The 17,079-nt window shown below is 49.6% G+C and overlaps 7 protein-coding genes across 7 annotated transcripts; 3 read left to right on the top strand and 4 right to left on the bottom strand.

The window, feature by feature from the left end:
- Positions 1–1,135: 1,135 nt before the first annotated feature.
- On the top strand, positions 1,136–1,807 carry PSV08DRAFT_400525 (phosphatidylethanolamine-binding protein; the record flags this gene model as incomplete). Its single annotated transcript, XM_014224074.2, has 1 exon — positions 1,136–1,807. The coding sequence occupies exon 1, from the start codon at positions 1,214–1,216 to the stop codon at positions 1,805–1,807; it is 594 nt and encodes a 197-aa protein (XP_014079549.1). The 5' UTR covers positions 1,136–1,213.
- Positions 1,808–2,777: 970 nt separating this feature from the next.
- Positions 2,778–3,230, top strand: PSV08DRAFT_34392 (uncharacterized protein). Its single transcript, XM_014224073.2, has 2 exons — positions 2,778–2,896; positions 2,958–3,230. The coding sequence occupies exons 1-2, from the start codon at positions 2,785–2,787 to the stop codon at positions 3,152–3,154; spliced, it is 309 nt and encodes a 102-aa protein (XP_014079548.1). The 5' UTR covers positions 2,778–2,784; the 3' UTR covers positions 3,155–3,230.
- An 830-nt stretch (positions 3,231–4,060) lies between these two features.
- On the bottom strand, positions 4,061–4,855 carry PSV08DRAFT_245725 (uncharacterized protein; the record flags this gene model as incomplete). The annotated part of the gene is made up of 1 exon (XM_014224072.2): positions 4,061–4,855. The coding sequence occupies one exon, from the start codon at positions 4,853–4,855 to the stop codon at positions 4,061–4,063; it is 795 nt and encodes a 264-aa protein (XP_014079547.2).
- A 419-nt stretch (positions 4,856–5,274) lies between these two features.
- Positions 5,275–7,650, bottom strand: PSV08DRAFT_283226 (cytochrome P450). Its single transcript, XM_014224071.1, has 3 exons — positions 7,013–7,650; positions 6,632–6,904; positions 5,275–6,553 (listed from the first exon to the last, which is right to left on the bottom strand). Exons 1-3 carry the CDS (start codon positions 7,223–7,225, stop codon positions 5,417–5,419), a joined length of 1,623 nt encoding a protein of 540 aa, XP_014079546.1. The 5' UTR covers positions 7,226–7,650; the 3' UTR covers positions 5,275–5,416.
- A 126-nt stretch (positions 7,651–7,776) lies between these two features.
- On the bottom strand, positions 7,777–10,838 carry PSV08DRAFT_198941 (uncharacterized protein; the record flags this gene model as incomplete). Its single annotated transcript, XM_066092017.1, has 1 exon — positions 7,777–10,838. The coding sequence occupies one exon, from the start codon at positions 10,836–10,838 to the stop codon at positions 8,169–8,171; it is 2,670 nt and encodes an 889-aa protein (XP_065949451.1). The 3' UTR covers positions 7,777–8,168.
- A 2,379-nt stretch (positions 10,839–13,217) lies between these two features.
- Positions 13,218–14,759, top strand: PSV08DRAFT_400522 (uncharacterized protein; the record flags this gene model as incomplete). The annotated part of the gene is made up of 2 exons (XM_066093595.1): positions 13,218–14,333; positions 14,418–14,759. The coding sequence occupies exons 1-2, from the start codon at positions 13,239–13,241 to the stop codon at positions 14,757–14,759; spliced, it is 1,437 nt and encodes a 478-aa protein (XP_065949450.1). The 5' UTR covers positions 13,218–13,238.
- Positions 14,760–15,007: 248 nt separating this feature from the next.
- On the bottom strand, positions 15,008–16,047 carry PSV08DRAFT_283212 (late endosomal/lysosomal adaptor and MAPK and MTOR activator-domain-containing protein). Its single transcript, XM_014224068.2, has 3 exons — positions 15,825–16,047; positions 15,621–15,766; positions 15,008–15,562 (listed from the first exon to the last, which is right to left on the bottom strand). The coding sequence occupies exons 1-3, from the start codon at positions 15,873–15,875 to the stop codon at positions 15,310–15,312; spliced, it is 450 nt and encodes a 149-aa protein (XP_014079543.1). The 5' UTR covers positions 15,876–16,047; the 3' UTR covers positions 15,008–15,309.
- Positions 16,048–17,079: the final 1,032 nt, after the last annotated feature.

Here is a 17,079-nt window from a genome sequence, read left to right as displayed (position 1 = left end):
TACGAGATTTTGTTGAGTGGCTGGGAGATGGCGGGTCTCAGCTCAGGGGGCTGTGGATGTTGGGGAGTGAGATAGGGGGGCGAGGAGGGTGAATGCATGCTTGTGCTTACGAGTGACTGCCTTGCTGGATTGATGTTGTTTTGGTCCAGCGACTTGTTTCATGCTCTTGTTCGAGAGACTCTACGAAAACCATGTAGCTGGTCGGATGACATGTAAGGCTATATCTAGGGCAGCGTGATGTGCTCTGTTGATTTGAGTAAGTGATGACGCTGATGCTAATAGAGTAAGTATGATGTTTGCATGTAGCGTTATGAGTAGTCTGTACGCGCTTTCGATTTAACATATGTAGTGCATTATGCGATATGCCCTTGACAAATGTATTGGAATAGTTTCGGCGTATAGCCAAGCTGAAGAGCATTCCCAAATCTTGTCCCACAACGTTATGCATGTGACCTCCATATTTGATGACTCCGTATAGAACTGACTGGTAGATACTGTCTCGGCATTCGCTTTTCGCCAGCTCATCGACATGATGCTACTTGTTCATTTCGTGATAGTGACTTGAAGTCAATCACTTATTCGCAACTCTTCTCTTTCTTTTAAGGCATCGAATCATCAGGGTAGGTCTCGGCGCTTTCGATTCTAGTGGTAGAGGTTTCAGAGGACGCAGATCTCCAGTTGTAGGTTATCAAGTGATCTGAATGAAGGTGTCTAGGAAACGATTCCTCGGTGTCAGCAACTTGCAGTGTCGAATTAGTCTCACGCCATATGTCGCTATGAGTGATGTTTAACAAGAGTAGTACGGCACAATGTTTACCGCCAGGATATCATTTCTTATGCTGGTCCTTGTCCAAAGCTTGCTCAAGTCCTACTCTTGTCAATGAAAATTGCCGCATAGTCATCTCATATTTCTTCACGGCGTAACGTGTGAAAGCCCAAATCTTCAGGATACATATACTCTTCACCCCCACCTCGCTGTTACTCATCTTATACCGAACCTTTGCCCTTCTGAGTGAACGCCAAGCAGAAGTGGACAACTCAGCGGAGTACCAAGCAAAACTGAGGTTTATCCACCAATCACACGTTCCCGCCTCAATCACGCATCAAAATCCCTTCTACCACCACGTCAAAGTCATAAATACAACTTGTCCATTTCTCCCCAGTAGAAATTCAAATCCCAGTTAAAGAAGTGTTTGAATCAAAACTCATCACCATGACTACTACTTCCCTCGTCGACGCGCTCAAGAGCGCAAATCTCCTCCCTTCATCCATCATCCCAGACTCCTTCACCCCCACTATCCAGCTATCCGTCAAATTCCCATCCGGCCTTGCCCCCGAAAGGGGAAGCCTCGCGCGCGTCAGCCAGATTGCAGAGCAGCCCGTCGTCTCCATCTCTTCAACATCAAACTCCTCATCCTCTGCATCAACATATGCTTTCATGATGATTGATCCTGATGCGCCCACGCCCGACGACCCGAAATTTGCTTACTGGCGCCATTGGGTCATCACTTCCATTCCTTCGACCGTTTCCCCAACAGATGATATTACCTCAAAAGGGAAGACGTTGACGCAATATCTTGCGCCTGGGCCCAAGGACGAGAGTGGCCCGCATCGCTATTTATTCCTGCTTTTTGAGGAGAAGGAGGGTGAGACCATGGAAAGGGCGGAGATTGGGGGAGAGGAGTTCGTGGAGCGAAGGAGCTTTAGGGCTGAGGAGTTGGTGGCGAAGAAGAGTTTGAAGTTGGTGGGTGTGCAGTGGATGAGGGGTGTAGGGGATGGGTGGAACGGTGGTAAGGATGAGTTGTGAGTGGAGAGAATTATGTGTAGGATCTTCTGGGGACAGATTGTGATGATCGTGGATAGGAGGTGCGGTGATGGATATGCTTTGTGTATATATAGGAGAATTTGGTACTTCACCTTCAGCTTTGATACATCTCAAAGAAAGATTTTTTCTCCTTGCAAGTATCATATCGAGGATGCGGGGGGTTTGTTTTTATTTCCGTAGGGTGCATAGCCCCTTTCAGGGTGTCCAAAGAACAATGAGGATAGAATAACTCAATTGTGAGTAGATGAAAAGAACTGCTTCTTTTGAAAAGACCGGCGTGAACAATCAATTGTATGTTACATTGCTAAGGAATTAGAATGATATAGAAAACAAAATCAAGAGTCCATGTTTTATATCAGGGCAGATACTGGTAATGTAGTTGATCGCCCTAGACCGATTGGGAATGTTTGCAATACAAAAGTGGCATGATGTAAGAAATTCGCATGATTTTAGCAAAAATAAACAAGAGCTGTAACCTGGTAAAAATGGAATGTGGGGAACGAGAAAGCTTGTCTCAGCCGACCAAAATAACCGCTCATGTATTTCCTTACCGCAACGCTCGCTTAGTTCCTTCAGCTGGTACAGTGACCGCTCCATTGCTAAATCCTTCTTACGCGCAATGTAACTCCAATAACTCTTGACCCGCTCTTTCAATTTCAACTTCCTTAAAAAAGTTACATTCATGAGACCGCAACTTCACAGCCAGCGGCGATGTATTACCCGCAGCTGAACACCCTGTGAATCCCGTAGCAACACCAGCATCACACGGTACCGGTGACCTCAGCTGCAAAGATGAAAGAACCCAAAAAATCAAAAGAGAGAGAAAGAGAGAGAAAGTATAAAGCTATCATCGCAGCTTCAGAAACATAAAACATCATCAACTCATCATCCCAGCATCCACTTCCTACGCCTTCAAACTCACCTACCTCACTCTCCAACCAATACTCCATACGCCAAATATGCTCTCCATAAAGCCCCTCCTCGCCTTCGCCGCCCTGGCCCTCACCACCTCAGCCTCAAACTGCAATACCCACCAACTCTACTGCGGCAAAACGCTCAAGGCCTCCCGCGGTACATCTTCCCCCTTCTCCTTCCCAACCTTTCCAAACTAACAACCACACCAATAAATCAGGCTGGACAAACAACGAAATCCAAAGCAAGTGCCTCCGCAGCACCTACAACGACGGCCAGTACCCCTCCATCAACCAAATCGACAAGTCGCTCTTCAAGTGCGGCAGTGCGGGCGATACGCTGGTGTGGATTAATGGGCGCGTGCCTTGTGGACGATGTGTTGATGGTGGAGCTGGAAACCCTGATTACTGTGCTTAGAGAAATGTATCTGGGTTCGAAGGTACTGAGATCTGGGCTATGCTTTTCTTTTGTCTTTTTTTTTGGCTGGGAGAATTGAGAAGGAGGAGATTATGGAAAAGACGCTCCTTTAGTGTTTTGGTTTGCATCTAGGGGTTTTGTGTAGCCTGGCACGCTCGAGTTCAAGTTTTTTTTATAGAATATTTGGAAAATTGAAAAAAAATAAATAGATCTGGGTTCTTGATGATTTGCTGTTTGGCACCTACGCTACTAATACTCGCTTGCAGAACTGACTTCCGGTCTTGCACACTACATGGAATGTTGGACCTATAAGGGCATTCTAGAAAGTTGAAAGTCTATGAAAAGTTGATCCGGTGACATCGATGTCGTGCTGCAGTAAGTGAACGGATCGCAGCCTCGAAGATGCGGGCGACCATGCAATGCTTCGACAGCATTAGAACGCCCCTGAACGGCACCAGCCACTCTCGGCTTACGACTCCAGTAATGCTAGATCTCTCTGCGAGAAGCTACTTGAAAAGCCAGACACGTGCCAAGATGAGATGGTGAGATTTCCGTACGACGAACTCGATGTGATTGATAAACGTCTCCGTGGTGAATTGCGCTTTAGAGTTGATAGTGTAGACAAAAAAAAAGTGAGTAGTCACGTTGTAAAAGAGCCCAGCGCAAGCTTTCAATATTACTATCTGCACATCATGTCCTCCTCTTAGTCCTAACGCCTTGCCCACATATAAGAGTTCTGCATGAGAAGCGCAACGGCTCCATGCATATTGTCTGGGCTCTATTAGTCTTGTGCTGAACGGAAAGCCAACTTATCACATTCCAAATCACCCTCCTCCTATTCTAAGCTTGGGATTTCCCATCATAGTCTTTCGCATTGCCGTACCAGCCAACGTTCCTCGAGTGTGATCAATCACGAATATTACAAAAGTAGTCCATGACGCATCGGAAGTCATCCATGGTGATGTCTAAATACTCGTTTGGATCAATACTGCAGCCTTTTACTCTCAACACAACGATAGGCCCCATCCAGTTCACTGGCACATCTCCTACGCCTCCAAAAGATGCAGCCATGTACACAGCTGGATTGTGTACCGACCCATCCAAAAGGAATGCATCTCGACTTGTGATCTCGATGGCGTCGCGTAGGGATCGATCGAGCCTCAAGTTCCGTCGTATGAGGCGCGGCATTGGATATGAGGAACCCGATGCATGTTCGAAGTAAGGCTTCACATGTGGGACTTGGTATACAGTCTCTTCATCTTCGTCATATTTCGCTTCACAGTGTATCCAAATGAAACGTGGCCCAGCACCAGAGTCTGGGAATTCGAGGCCGAGGCGATGTTGTGGGGAGGGCCGGGCGCTTTGCTGAGTGAACTTGGTGCAGAGAAGTTGGTGGCATTGTGAGTCGGCTTTTTGACATCTTTTAGAACAGTAACTGATGCTCTGGCACCTGGTGCAGCGTAATTCACCCTTTGACAGGCACATGGCACAGTCGTTGGGTGTGCCATCCACATGGTTTTGTTGCGTGGCCATAGGGGAAAGTGGAGATCTGAGTACAAGAGGGAGTAAAGGGGACAGAAAACCTCTTTCAAGATGGACTGAGAGGGATTGATGAGATGTTCTAATAATCTTATGAGATAGATGTTTGGGAGGAGTCGATGGGTAACTTTCAACGCCTTGTCTTTTTGATTCTGACGACATGATGATCTTTTTGCAGCAACCATGCACCTTGCCCGGGTAATTGAATCTTCCATTCTGCCCCAATCCAAGCTTCGATGTTACACAAGCGTCGTGGTGAACGCTAAATGGCTACTGTTGGCGGGGTCAGTGTATGCCGCTCGCTTGCCACATACGTGATGCTTAAAGCGAATTCCCCGAGTTAAAGTTACCTTAAAGCCACTGTGCAATTTCTAGGTTAAGCTAGAGATGTTTAACCTTGTGTGAGACTCTGCTGGTAATCCTTGAGCTGTGTCAGAACCGAAACCCTAGTATGGAAATCAATTCATATTCTGAAAACGAGTCTCTTTCTCGGAAATCTGGGTGCTGCTTTGCCAGTCATTCGGGCCTTTTATTCGAGGCTCAGCTGAAAAAAAAACAGCTCGCTTCCAAAAGAAAAAAAGTTTAAATAAAAGTTATGCAATTCATCTAGGAAAGGTAAACATTACTGACACTCCTCAGATGCACGACGACATAAAACTGTAAAGGATATCCGCCTCACAAAAACGTTCTCCAATCCTTCTCCCCACCTACCCACTAAATCCTTCACGCTCTAACATCCCTCAACCTAATCCTCAGCCCACCTTTGGGCTTCGACGTAATCCCGCCCTGAATCTCCAACTTGTACTCTGGGTCTTCAAACTCAAACTCGAACCTACCCACCAAAGCCGCGACTAGGCACGCGAACTCTGCTTTGGCAAAGTCTCTACCAATGCAACTCCTGGGACCATGCAAGAAAGTAGTGATGGCGTAGTTGCTCTCTGCGCCACCCGTGTTGGCGGTACCAGGCTGCATCCAGCGGTCAGGATTGAATTCGCGGGCGTCCGGGCCCCAGAGCTGGGTGGATGTGTTGACGGCCCAGGGGCAAATGACGACAGTGGTGCCGGCGGGGACAAAGTGCCCTTGGATGGTTGTGTCGTGTGCTGCTTCGCGCAGGGTAAGTGGTACGGATGGGAAGACACGCATAGTCTCTTGCAGCACTGCGTTCAAATACGGCAGATGATCGATTTCTGTCGATGAGACTTGGCCGCCGTCTTCAAGTGCTGAGGGTATTTGTTCGTGGATTTCGCTTCGTAGTCTTTTTTGCACGTCGGGGTATTTGCAAAGGACGTAGACGGCCCATGATAGGGCTGAGGCGGTGGTTTCGTGACCTGCGGCTAGGAACGTCATGAGTTGGTTCACCAGATCTTCGTCGCTGAAGCCACCGGATTCCATAGCTACACTGAGGATGTCCAGGCCCTTTGCTTCGCCGCTTTCTAATTTGGCACGCTTGGATCGGATAAGATCTCTGGCTACACTTTTGACGGTACGGACCGCGTTTCCAATCTCGTCGTTTCGCTTGAGTGGCAAGTTGATGGCGATCTTGTACGGAATCATGCCGAGGATAATCTGAACAATCTGAGCGCCGCGGCCGCTGGCGAAGATTTGCCGATATGTTTCGTAGAGTTCGTTGTCAGGATTCACAAGGGCGTCGAAGTCTTTACCACAACCAGCCACACCGATGATGTCGAGTGTTGCACGGGAACCCCAGGATCCGATTTCAACGACTGAAGACCCACTAGGATCTTTCTTGATTGTCTCGGAGATTTGGTTCACCATCTCCTGGGATTTGCCCCAGAAAATCGGATACAGGTCCTTGACGTGGCGGAAGTTGAATGCAGGCATGAGGAGCTTCCTTTGACGCTATATGGATTCAGGATTAGTCTTCGAAGCGCTGAAGCGGCACAACTGTTATTCAGGCGTCCATTGGAGAGTACATACCTTGTGCTCGTCCCCCTCTGCCAGCAGAACCCCAACACCAAGCACTCTGCCCAGCCCAACCCTCACCCTAGTAGGCTTGATAAAATCATAACTCCTTTGCGCCAAGACCTCGCCCAGCGCCTTTGGAGTCGTAATCAAAACCCTGGGGTCATTGAACAAGAAACGATAGTAGATGACACCATCGTTCGGCACAGTATCGATCCAATATCTCTGCGGCTCACCCGTTGGCTCCTTGAAAATCCTAGCATAGTGCCCAAGAAGAAAGTGCCCGTCCTATCACACAAATCTATATCAGCATGCGATATTCCATGTTTATCCTCTGCCTCCGCAAACAAATAGAGAAACAATTCAAAAAAGAAAGAAAGAAAGAAAAGTACTCACCTCAGGCGTCGGCAACTTCCTCAACGGCGTCAAAAACAACGGATACACAAATACCCCCCAGAGAAGCTGCGCAATGAATAAAAAAACATAGACCCCAAGCGTATTCTTGACATAACTCTGCGCTGCAAACGGCGTGAATCCAACACCATACCGCGCTCGGAAACCCGCATACGCTGCCGAAGTAAGCAGCAACACGCGTTTCGGCACCGCCATAATGAACCCGCCGTCTAGAACAACAGCAATATTGCTCAGAAGCGAATGTAAATCGCGTAGGCAGTCGTGCAGAAGACAGAAAACCCTGGATTTCGATGCCCCCCCTTGGTAGTTCCGCGAAGCGTCGATCTGGCCCGTTCAAGGCAGCAACTCCAAACCACGGGTCTTAAACACTGTCCCTTAGCGCGAAAAAAAGGGTTAGTTGCCAGTTCCGCTCGTTCGTTCGTTTTTTCGTGACGTAGCCGACTTTTTCAATCAGCCGCACCCAGTCGTCCGTGTCTACTCCAGCACGAGGAACAAATACAAGCATATACTGGAGATGGAGAGAGAGAGAGAGAAAGAGGAGGAAGAAAGGGGTCCTTGTATAAACATCCCCTCCCCCATCCATATCACACACACATACGTACGCCTCTCCCACCCCTCTGCGCCACAAAACAGCTCACACAATGCTCGTTTCAGCGCCAATCGCGCGCATGGGAGGCCCGTGCGTCGGAGGATAGTCGTCCCGACTGCGCTGTGAGGTGCGAAGAGGCTTGGTGAGGGGCGCTCCTTGCGTTGAATTGTTGTCCCGACTCAGCAGACTATCGTAGACGGGTAAGACGGCGGCGTTTTTTTTTGTGGATGAAAGATCGGGATGGATTGCCTGAATTCTAGGCAACCACAAAATAATGTGTGCGTGTGTTTTGCGTCTCCGCGGACGAGAAAAAAAAGAACAATAGTAGTAGTACGTCGTCGGAGGTTTCCTTGCAACCTTTTTGTTTTTTTTCCACAGGGGTTGATACGTGTGCGCAAAACAGGATCATGATCTTGGGATTTGTGGCCTTTTTTTTTCTTCTTCTCTCTATTTCGTTATCTTACAGGCTTCTCTTTTTCGTGAATTGAAAGCCGAATGTCTAATAAGCTTGTTACACGCAACATGATATCACCTCTATTCTATTAACGCTTATTTGCGTCGTACGCTGTTATCTTCACCGGAATTATCACTCTTCGTCGCAGAAGTGGTTGCCTGGTCTTCTCCCTGAATCGTCGTATCACCAACGACTACGCCTCCCTCCTGGTTCTCACCCTCCTTCACATCCGTGGCTTCCGATTCCTTTAACAGATGCCCCGCCGTCTGCTTCCTCCACAGCTCTGAGTACTTTCCTTCCTCATTCTTCAGCAGGCTCTGATGTGTGCCTCTTTCGATGATTTCGCCCTTTTCTACCACCAAAATCTGATCGGCGTCTGCAATCGTACTGAGTCTGTGTGCAATTACAAATGTGGTGCGGCCTTGACTTAGTTTGCGGAAAGCCTGCTGGATCAGTGCTTCGATCGAAGAGTCAATTGCTGACGTTGCTTCATCCAGCAAGACGATTTTAGGGTTCTGCAGGAGCACGCGGGCAATGGCTATGCGTTGGAGTTGGCCGCCTGACAACCGTACCCCGCGCTCACCCACCTTGGAGTTGTAACCATCGGGGAAGCTGACAATGTCGTCGTGAATGGCGGCAGCTCGGCATGCATCTTCTATTTCGGCATCGGTGGCATCGAGTTTGGCGTAGCGGATGTTTTGTCGTATGCTTTGATTGAACAAAACCGGATCTTGAGGTACGACGCCCATGGCATCTCGTAGACTAGCTTGCGTCACTGAGCGCAGGTCTTGGCCGTCAATCATTATCGAACCACTCGTCACATCGTAGAAGCGGAAGAGAAGTTTGAGCATGGTTGACTTGCCGCCACCCGTCTCACCCACAAAAGCAATGGTCTGGCCACCCGAAGCCTTGAGGTTTACATTCTTGATGATAGGCTTGCGCTCGTCGTAGTAGAAGTGGACATCCTTGAATTCCACTTCTCCTTTCTCCACAATAATGTCCTTGGCTCCTTCCCGGTCTGCGACTGTGGGGTTGGTGTTCAGTAGCTGGAGCAGGCGTTCGGCATCGATCAGAGAGCTGGTAATTTGCCGGAAGCTATAAGATAGAACGTAAAGCGGCGAAGTCATCGTATGCCAGTACATGATTAGTGTGACCAAGTTACCAACTGGCTTTCGCCCGGTGACGATCTGAGTCATGCCAAAGACACAAGCGCCAGCGAAACCAAGGGTAGTCAGAAGATCTTGCGCAGCATGTCCGCCCATGGATCTGAAGTAGTATTGGTATTGCGCCGAAATAGTGTTGATAATGTTTTCAGCATAACGCTTGTACTCATACGCAAAGCGGTTGAAATAAGCGACTGTTTGCCAGTTGTGGATCGTCTCATTGACTGTGGAGCTTTCGCTTCGTTGCTTCTCCACGTAATCTCGTCTCTTGGGTTGCGACAGTGTAGTAAAGTAGAATCCAATCGCAATGTATGCTGCGCCCATGAAAAGAACGATAAAGGCCATATAAGCGTCGAACAGGTGGGTGACGTAGTACATCGCGACGAAGAGGTCCAACAGGATTGGTGCAACGTCAAACAGCACCATTTCAATCAGTGTGTTGAGTGAAGACGCCTGCTCAACGGCCTTCAAAACTTCACCCGAGTCTTTTGAGGTATGAAAGTCCATGGAGAGACCCAGTACGTGTTTGTAAGCTAGCAAGGTGATGCGGCGATAAGCAGAGTTGGAAATGACGAGATTTGCAATGCCATCGATGACTCCGAGTCCGGCATAACTGTTGATCCAAGAATACAGCACCCAGAGGCCAATGTCTTTCCATGGCATGACACCGCTCTTTGTTTCGTACGCTTTCTGTAGTTCGGTAGTGATGATACCGAGTTGTCGAGGTGTAAGCAAGTTGAGGGCACGCTCCTGCAACATGTGCACCAGTCGGATGCCGAGACAAGCCATGACTTTCCAATCGTCTTTTGGAAACAGATATGGTAGGAAGACGGCGAAGCCTTTCAAGTAGCCGAACCAGCCACCCTCTTCTTCGAGCCGTTTCGCTTGTTGTGCTTTCAATTCTTTATCGTCTTCCTCTGACGGACCGTCCTCATCATCGCTAAAGCCGCCAGAATCACTGCCAAAACCATCACCGGATGAGATGGCGCCATAGCCCATGTGGGAATCTGGGCCTAACAAGCTGTCCGTTGGCTTGTTCAGAAGCGATTGGCGCTCTTCGTCTGTGCTAGCTTCGGTCTGTTTGGTGACGAGGACGACAAAAGCATCGACGAGTAGGAGCAGTGAGACGACAGCCCTCACGCAGCTAATGATCAAAGGCGGGTACTTTTCTGCGAATGGTTCTGGCTGGGTGGAAATTGTGATCAAGCAAGTTGTCGCCTCGAGTGCAAACTGCACAACAAATGCTCCAAAGTATGCATGCCAGCGCAGCGATTTGCTTGCCCACAACATGTAAGACAGTGGGCTCCATACAAGTATCGAACCCAAGCAGCGTATGGCGAAGAATTGTGGAGCTGTATATTCGGAATCGGCTATCGACCGGCTGAGGTAGTAGAGGACTTCTGTGATGTATGCCAGGAGTATTGTGACCATGAAAGCCACTACGCTTATCCGTCTTTTCTGTGGCATCATTCGTGTTTTCTGTAGGATGCAGAGACCGAACACGCACGCTCCTACGTAATAGAAACCGACCGCAGGAGCGTGCATGTAGCTCAGCAGCTTTATGGCCGAGTAGAACGGCGGTGGCGATTCGCCTTGGTCCATGATGAGGGTCGAAGTGGTGGATTTGTTAAAGGTTCAGGAATCCCACTTATGGCAGAGCTGGTCTGAGACGATTGTGGTTGGGAGGCGAACCACGCCAGTGTTTGGGGAGGCTGGACAGGCGATCTTATTCTTGCTCGCACCCTTTTTAAAGACAGGCGATATCGTCAGACAGCTCAGTCCACAAATGGCTTGAAAGAGGCCGCTGAGATTAGAGAGCCTAGAACCATAGGAATCCGGCGTCGGCGAAGAGTCAATCGAAAAACCCTGTTCCAAGAGTTTGGGGGCTGTACGATCTGCAGCACCGCCACAAGACCGTCATGCGCTTGATGACAGCCAACGTATGCAACCAAGGAAACGAAGAGTGTATCAGATTAGGAATATGGCGTATAGATGCAGAGTATCTGCGCTCGGGTTGACGATGGCCCGAAGGCGTGTTGATGTTTCGCAAAGAGATGGGCAGTGAGGGCAGGGCTGTGAGTTCTTGTAGTGTAGCGACAGGCCATGCCCTTGCTTGCACGATTCATTGCACCGGCGTTTGATGGCCAGGACAGGGTGATACATGACGGGTGGGTTCGAGTAGCTCCCACATCTTACGCGATATGCTTTCGCCAGTCAAGATGCAGCAGTGCTCGTTGCTGGCAAATTAGTGGGTGTGGCTAGTAAGTAAGGGCGCGGTCATCTCTTGCGCCCCTGCGCGCCGCTGCCTAAGCCTATACTACGCCAACGCTTATACGCTATACGCAGCAGTCAACCACATTGCACCTCGGGGCTGCCGTGCGTTGTCGGGCAGTCGAAGATCATCCTCACTGAGGGTCCATTTGCTCAAAATGAATGATCACCGATAAGAAGCGTATGTACGCGATGGCAGAGAGGTGGGGAGTCTGCTATGCGCGCTGGAAAGGCCTGGCGGGGCAGCTCCAGGCAGAAGTCTGACGGCACAATGAGCAATGCTAAGGACGCCTCTTAGGCTCCATCAGCGCTGAAGTGAAGTGCGTCAAAACAAGGAAGCCAACGAAATTGCAACGCGCGCTTTAGTCTTTATGAGTACAAATCGTGGACTGCGAGTGTAGGGCTGGAACAGGGTGGCTAGGACAGATGCGGCTAGCGTCTCTGCATACCACGTCGGTGACGCGATAGCCAAGGGTTAGTTCGACTACACACCTGGTGCTGACACCCACAGGCTGACATGCATGTCATGTTCGGAGTGGGATGCCCTCTTCTGCTCACTTTCAAGTCAACAACCAGTTACTCCACATTTGTTTCTCACGGCATCATGGCCAAGTCTGCTTCTTTTGCTCAGCCCCAGATTTGACCTATTTCGCCATGAACACAATATAGCACAACGCTATCTGCTTATGCAAGCCCACTCTCCTTTTGTCGATATCCCTGGTTGCCGTGTCTTCTCACTGCTGTCAGGGAAGACCCCTTCATCTTGCCAAGATACTTTGGACTCAAGCTTTGCCCTTGTTCTGGGCACGACCAAACACCAGCAATCCAGAAGACGACACCTCGTAGATCATTGCCTGCATCTTTTAGAGCAAAAACTGGTCCCGAGATCGGCCCACACGCCCCCGCCTGTTCGCACGGTAGAGCATGGGGCCGTTTCAATGCTTAAAACGACCGTCCATCCGTGACAGAATGTCACACCCGTCTTACGCTGATATTGGGGTTGGATGTATTTCCCAATTCGTATCTTGTTCAACGACACTAGATATCCTTCACCGCTTCCCGCGTTTGAACATTGCCAACGTTACCATGAAGCCAACACATTTGTGTCATTTTCACAGAGCCAAGGGCGATATCGTGAACCTGTGACTTCAGTGCCCAAGCATACCGGCATAGAACGTCTTGCCCACCAACCAACACATCAAAGAGTCCCTTCACAGCAAAAAAGAAGAACAAACAAGTTTGTTCCCAAGGTATTCAAACTTCATCCACCATGTGAGCTGCTGCTTCAACTGATTCATTCACGCACCTGGCCTGTGTTGCACATATATAATTCCACCTTACCGCCTTACTTTATAACCCGTACTGTGCACATCGGTGTGCATACATCAATCTTGTAGAGTTGTACCTTAGACGCTCCAAAAGCCAGACCATCCAGAGTGAATAGCCTTCCCAAACGGACCAATCGCGTTAGTGGATGTGAGCGTATTCCTACTCCCAGCACAATACAATTTCACCCTGACCCTCTCATTGTTGAACACTCCTCACAACTTCATCCAACCTCTTTCCCCCCACCACCTCCGCGGCCGCAGTCGTCTCCTCTTCTTGCCGCCGCATTTCCCTTTTGCAAGTGCAACAGTCCAAATCTAACCTCTTCTCCACGCAGTTCAAGCGCCCAAGTGAAGCACTGACAGGGAACACACAACACTCAAGCCACGCCAAACAAACGAAAAGATGGATCCTCCCGCCACGCCAGACTCGAGCTGTAGCACTGGCAACAAGGACCTCACACTCACACCAGAAAATTCATGCATTCACCGTGGGCCGTTCCATGCAAACGCCCCACCCCATATAAACACACCGTATCACTCCCAAAGTTCTCTCCTACTACAGACACCTCAAACTCCAGCAAGTACAACTCCAACTGCTTGCAACATTGACGAGTCACTATACACTAGAGTAGCTGTACACACCGCCAAGTGTACCGAGTGCGACAAACGCAACATGGACACCATGCGGCGCTGCCCCGGCTGCACTTTCCAAGTCTGCCAGCCATGCTACGAGAAGCGACAACGCGAGGGTAAGGGACTTGTCCATGGCAACATGCCATCCCCCGATGAGACTGGAGTTGCGACTCCAAGTGGTACTGGGGCGAGAGCATCGAGGAAGAAGCCAGTAGGTAGCGCGGCCAAGGCCAGTAGTAGTTTCCAGAAGGAGGTCGATGAGGAAGAGTCAAAGGAGTGTAAGGACAGTGTCCAGAAGGCAGGCAAGCACACCCCGTCTGTACCCAAGTCGAAAGCAACGAAACGGTCACGCGGCCGCTCTTGCGTCAAGGACAGCGAGCCGGAAGAGTCGTCCGAGGGCGAGGTCGATCCAGACCACGCATCTCCAACTCCTAGTAAACGCCACCAGAGCCTCTCCTTCGCAGAGAGTGCTCTCGCGACCGCCACCAGAGCACCGCCAACCACTCGTGCTGCTCTTCGATCAAACCCAAGTATAGCGTACCCAGAACCTCCAACCCCACAGTCAGAGACTGCGCGGCCCCGGGTCCCAGTCACTCATTCGCGCGAAGATTATCCCTATGACGATCTTTTGTATCAAAACTGCGTTGTTGGCTACGACGAGCCGCTACTAGCCCGCTGTGAGCCCGTCACATACAACCCTGCCGGACGTATCCCAGCCATCATCCAGCGAGGCGGCCGCCGTCGACGACCAACAGCCGACGAAATCTACCAGAACATCCAGAAAAAGGTTCGGGAAAAGCTGGAGCAGATTCATGCTGACCGGTTGACCTCCGGCGCTGAAAAGTCCCCTGTACTTGCTTCACACGTAAGTAGTTAAGAAAAAAAGAGGCTATAACTAGATTTCATTCTGTTCTTCTTTTTCAGGGGCAGAATACTGATGAAAGCGTAGCAAGCTCCAGATGCCAAGACCGCCACGACTGTCCGCGCATTCGTCGAAAAAGAAGCGATGAGGCACCAAGATGCCAACATCCTTGACGAAGACGACGGTAAAATTCTGTTCCGTACCATGCAGAGTGCAGCGTTGGCATGGGGAAAAAAGACGTTTAAGAAACAGGAACCGGCCATGCAGCGTCTGCTACTCCCAGGCTTGAATCTGCGACTTGATCGGATCCCTGATAAGTACACTACGGAACTGCGCGTCTTGATGGATGGGGTCGTGGAGCGCACGTTGCATGAGTTGGATGAAGCGGCGACTTTGTCCGCGACGTCGCCGCCTCATCCGTCCGGCTGATGGTGTGGTATGACGTCGGGTGGTGTCTGCGTCTACGTTATGTGTAAGGCGCCATCACCAATGCTTTCCCCGTAAGAATGGTTTTTGTTTTGTATCCCTGCTTCTTTCGGCCGTGATCTTTTCACGCGGAACCCTATGAAGCGATTGGTATAGGGATCTTGTATAGTAGTCTGGCATTTGCCATACAGTTTGCCGGTGATCATGGGAGAAGAATCCAGTCTTGTTCAAATTTGTGATTTGACAAGTAGAGGAAACAATAATGTGATGCATTTTTACCATTCTTTGGCCAGTAAGAAAGTGTGAGGAAGACGATAGGACAATATTGACATGACGCAAAAAAATCATTTTGAACCTGCCTATGCTAACACTAGGAAATATGCGAATGGTAGATGCAATGCTGATTGAAAAGAAACAATATATATAAAAAAGGAAATATTACGGGTATCCGGAATGGGTAATCATACAAGGAGTAAAGTAAGTTTCGGAAAATGCAACAGATCTCTGCCTCTAAGGGCACGGGTCATGGCGTTGGTCACGGGTTTTCGCGTGTCTATCTTTGACCGAATTGGATCGTCAGCTTGCCGTTGGCTGGCTTGATCTGGTCCAGTTCGTCCTCCCCTTGGCTGCCTACAGCGTTCTCGAGCCAGGTTGTTTCGTCGTCTTCGTTGTCTCCGGCGGAAGCTGGGCGGCCGTGTCTGATGGACTTGAAGCGCTCGTTGAAAAGATGAGCATACTCGTCATTCTTGGAAGGTTGCTCCGTGACCTCGGGGAGTGCGCTCGGTTGCGAAACGGGGATCAACTGTCTATAGGGGATGACATCAGAGCTGGTATTAACAAAGCCCATGAAGACAAGACACTTACTCGTTTGTTTCAGCGCAGATACGCTCTAGGTTCTCTCGCTGGCGGCGAAGCTCCTCAGGGTCAGGTTGAGGCACATTGTGAGTGCTGCTGGCAGTGCCATAGTTGGGTTGGTATTGGTCCCCGAGAAGATGTGAAGCGTCCGACTGCTACAAGGGGATATGTCAGCGGTTTCCTCATTACAGAAGCACACACAGGGCGACTTACATCTATATCCGAAGTCCTCTGCCCTCCTAAGCACGACGCGCAAACACCCATTGCAATGTAAAGGGCGTGTTACGTAGTGAGTAAAGTGGTGCGGGGAGGGCAGAACAGCGGAGACGAAGAATCTGCTTTCTGGGTAGTTTACGAATGTATGTGAATGTGTACGCCACTCGATACAGCGTGTTATCCAGTGCAGTAAGAAGATTGTTGCTGTCACTTGTTGCGACAAGGGTTGATTCCTTGGAGTTGTGATGATCGGCACCAAACATGTCCGACCTCTTGGCGATTTCAAGCCACGCGCCTGCGCCACATTCGATGAAGTATCACGTGATCATGGCGTTTACTGCATCTTTTGAGATCCCAACGTCCATCATGAGATGAATTGGTCATCCAGTGAGTGTTTTAATATATTTTATCTCATCTTGAGGCTACCTGAAGTTCTAGATGCCACTTTAGACCTGGAATGCACCACAGGTGAGTTGTCTCGCATCAATTCTACTCCGATTACGTCTGCGTCGCTACTCAGGTCCTGTTGAATGCATAGATGTTGAGCAGCGATGATGACAATATCGTAACCTGCATGCCCATAGTTTCTCATGATACTCGCATAGCCAATTACCACAGTCTAATTCTTCACAATCATACTGGGCTTCTGGCTCGGTTAAATTAACTTTTTTGGCCTTTGGATGGTTCAGATAGATGGAACGAACAGAATCTGATACAATCAGGGGGAATTTCAGAAATATCGGTTGACACGATCACATACAGCTAAGATCATGATTGGAATCCCACCTGATATAAATCTAGCTGCTCGCATAATCAGGCGCGTTGGCCTCACGGCTATTTAACACCTAGTGGAATCCTTCGACCCATACCCACAAATCACTACCGATGCTCCTGTAAGAGACGTGGGGGTTCAATCATTGCATTGACCGACAAGGGCTATCCTAGACATACGTCGCGAGGCGAGCCGCCCGTGTGCGTAAGGGTAAGCGCACATCTAGGTTCATGAAGGCTGGTTGTACGTAAGTACCTACCACGCCATCACAGTGCTGCAACGACTCTTGCTACAGATGGCATGACTGGAAGTCTAGAGAAGGCATGCATTTTAGCGCCCCTGAGAGCTGTGAGTATCGTTGTTCCTGTTGGGCGAAGTCGGCGGCTTGCAGTTGAGGCAGAATGCCTGTTCTGGGCTGTGATTGGTCGCGCTCTCGGCAAACGTTGTACCACAATCGCATGTCCTACAAGGTCTGCATAG

The sequence above is a fragment of the Bipolaris maydis genome, assembly GCF_028858645.1.
Source record: "Bipolaris maydis strain C4 unplaced genomic scaffold PSV08scaffold_4, whole genome shotgun sequence".
NCBI classification, from domain to species: domain Eukaryota; kingdom Fungi; phylum Ascomycota; class Dothideomycetes; order Pleosporales; family Pleosporaceae; genus Bipolaris; species Bipolaris maydis.
This window is presented reverse-complemented; position numbering and strand designations above follow the sequence as displayed.

Bases quoted from the DNA above. Each gene is read 5' to 3' on its own strand.
- PSV08DRAFT_34392 (XM_014224073.2), top strand. From the start codon at position 2,785: ATGCTCTCCATAAAGCCCCTCCTCGCCTTCGCCGCCCTGGCCCTCACC. The intron at 2,897-2,957 runs GTACATCTTCCC...CCAATAAATCAG, and splicing joins AACGCTCAAGGCCTCCCGCG to GCTGGACAAACAACGAAATC.
- PSV08DRAFT_283226 (XM_014224071.1), bottom strand. From the start codon at position 7,225: ATGGCGGTGCCGAAACGCGTGTTGCTGCTTACTTCGGCAGCGTATGCG. The intron at 6,905-7,012 runs GTGAGTACTTTT...TTTGTGTGATAG, and splicing joins GGAAGTTGCCGACGCCTGAG to GACGGGCACTTTCTTCTTGG. The intron at 6,554-6,631 runs GTATGTACTCTC...GAATCCATATAG, and splicing joins CAGAGGGGGACGAGCACAAG to CGTCAAAGGAAGCTCCTCAT.
- PSV08DRAFT_283212 (XM_014224068.2), bottom strand. From the start codon at position 15,875: ATGGGTGTTTGCGCGTCGTGCTTAGGAGGGCAGAGGACTTCGGATATA. The intron at 15,767-15,824 runs GTAAGTCGCCCT...ATCCCCTTGTAG, and splicing joins AGAGGACTTCGGATATAGAT to CAGTCGGACGCTTCACATCT. The intron at 15,563-15,620 runs GTAAGTGTCTTG...CATCCCCTATAG, and splicing joins ATCTGCGCTGAAACAAACGA to ACAGTTGATCCCCGTTTCGC.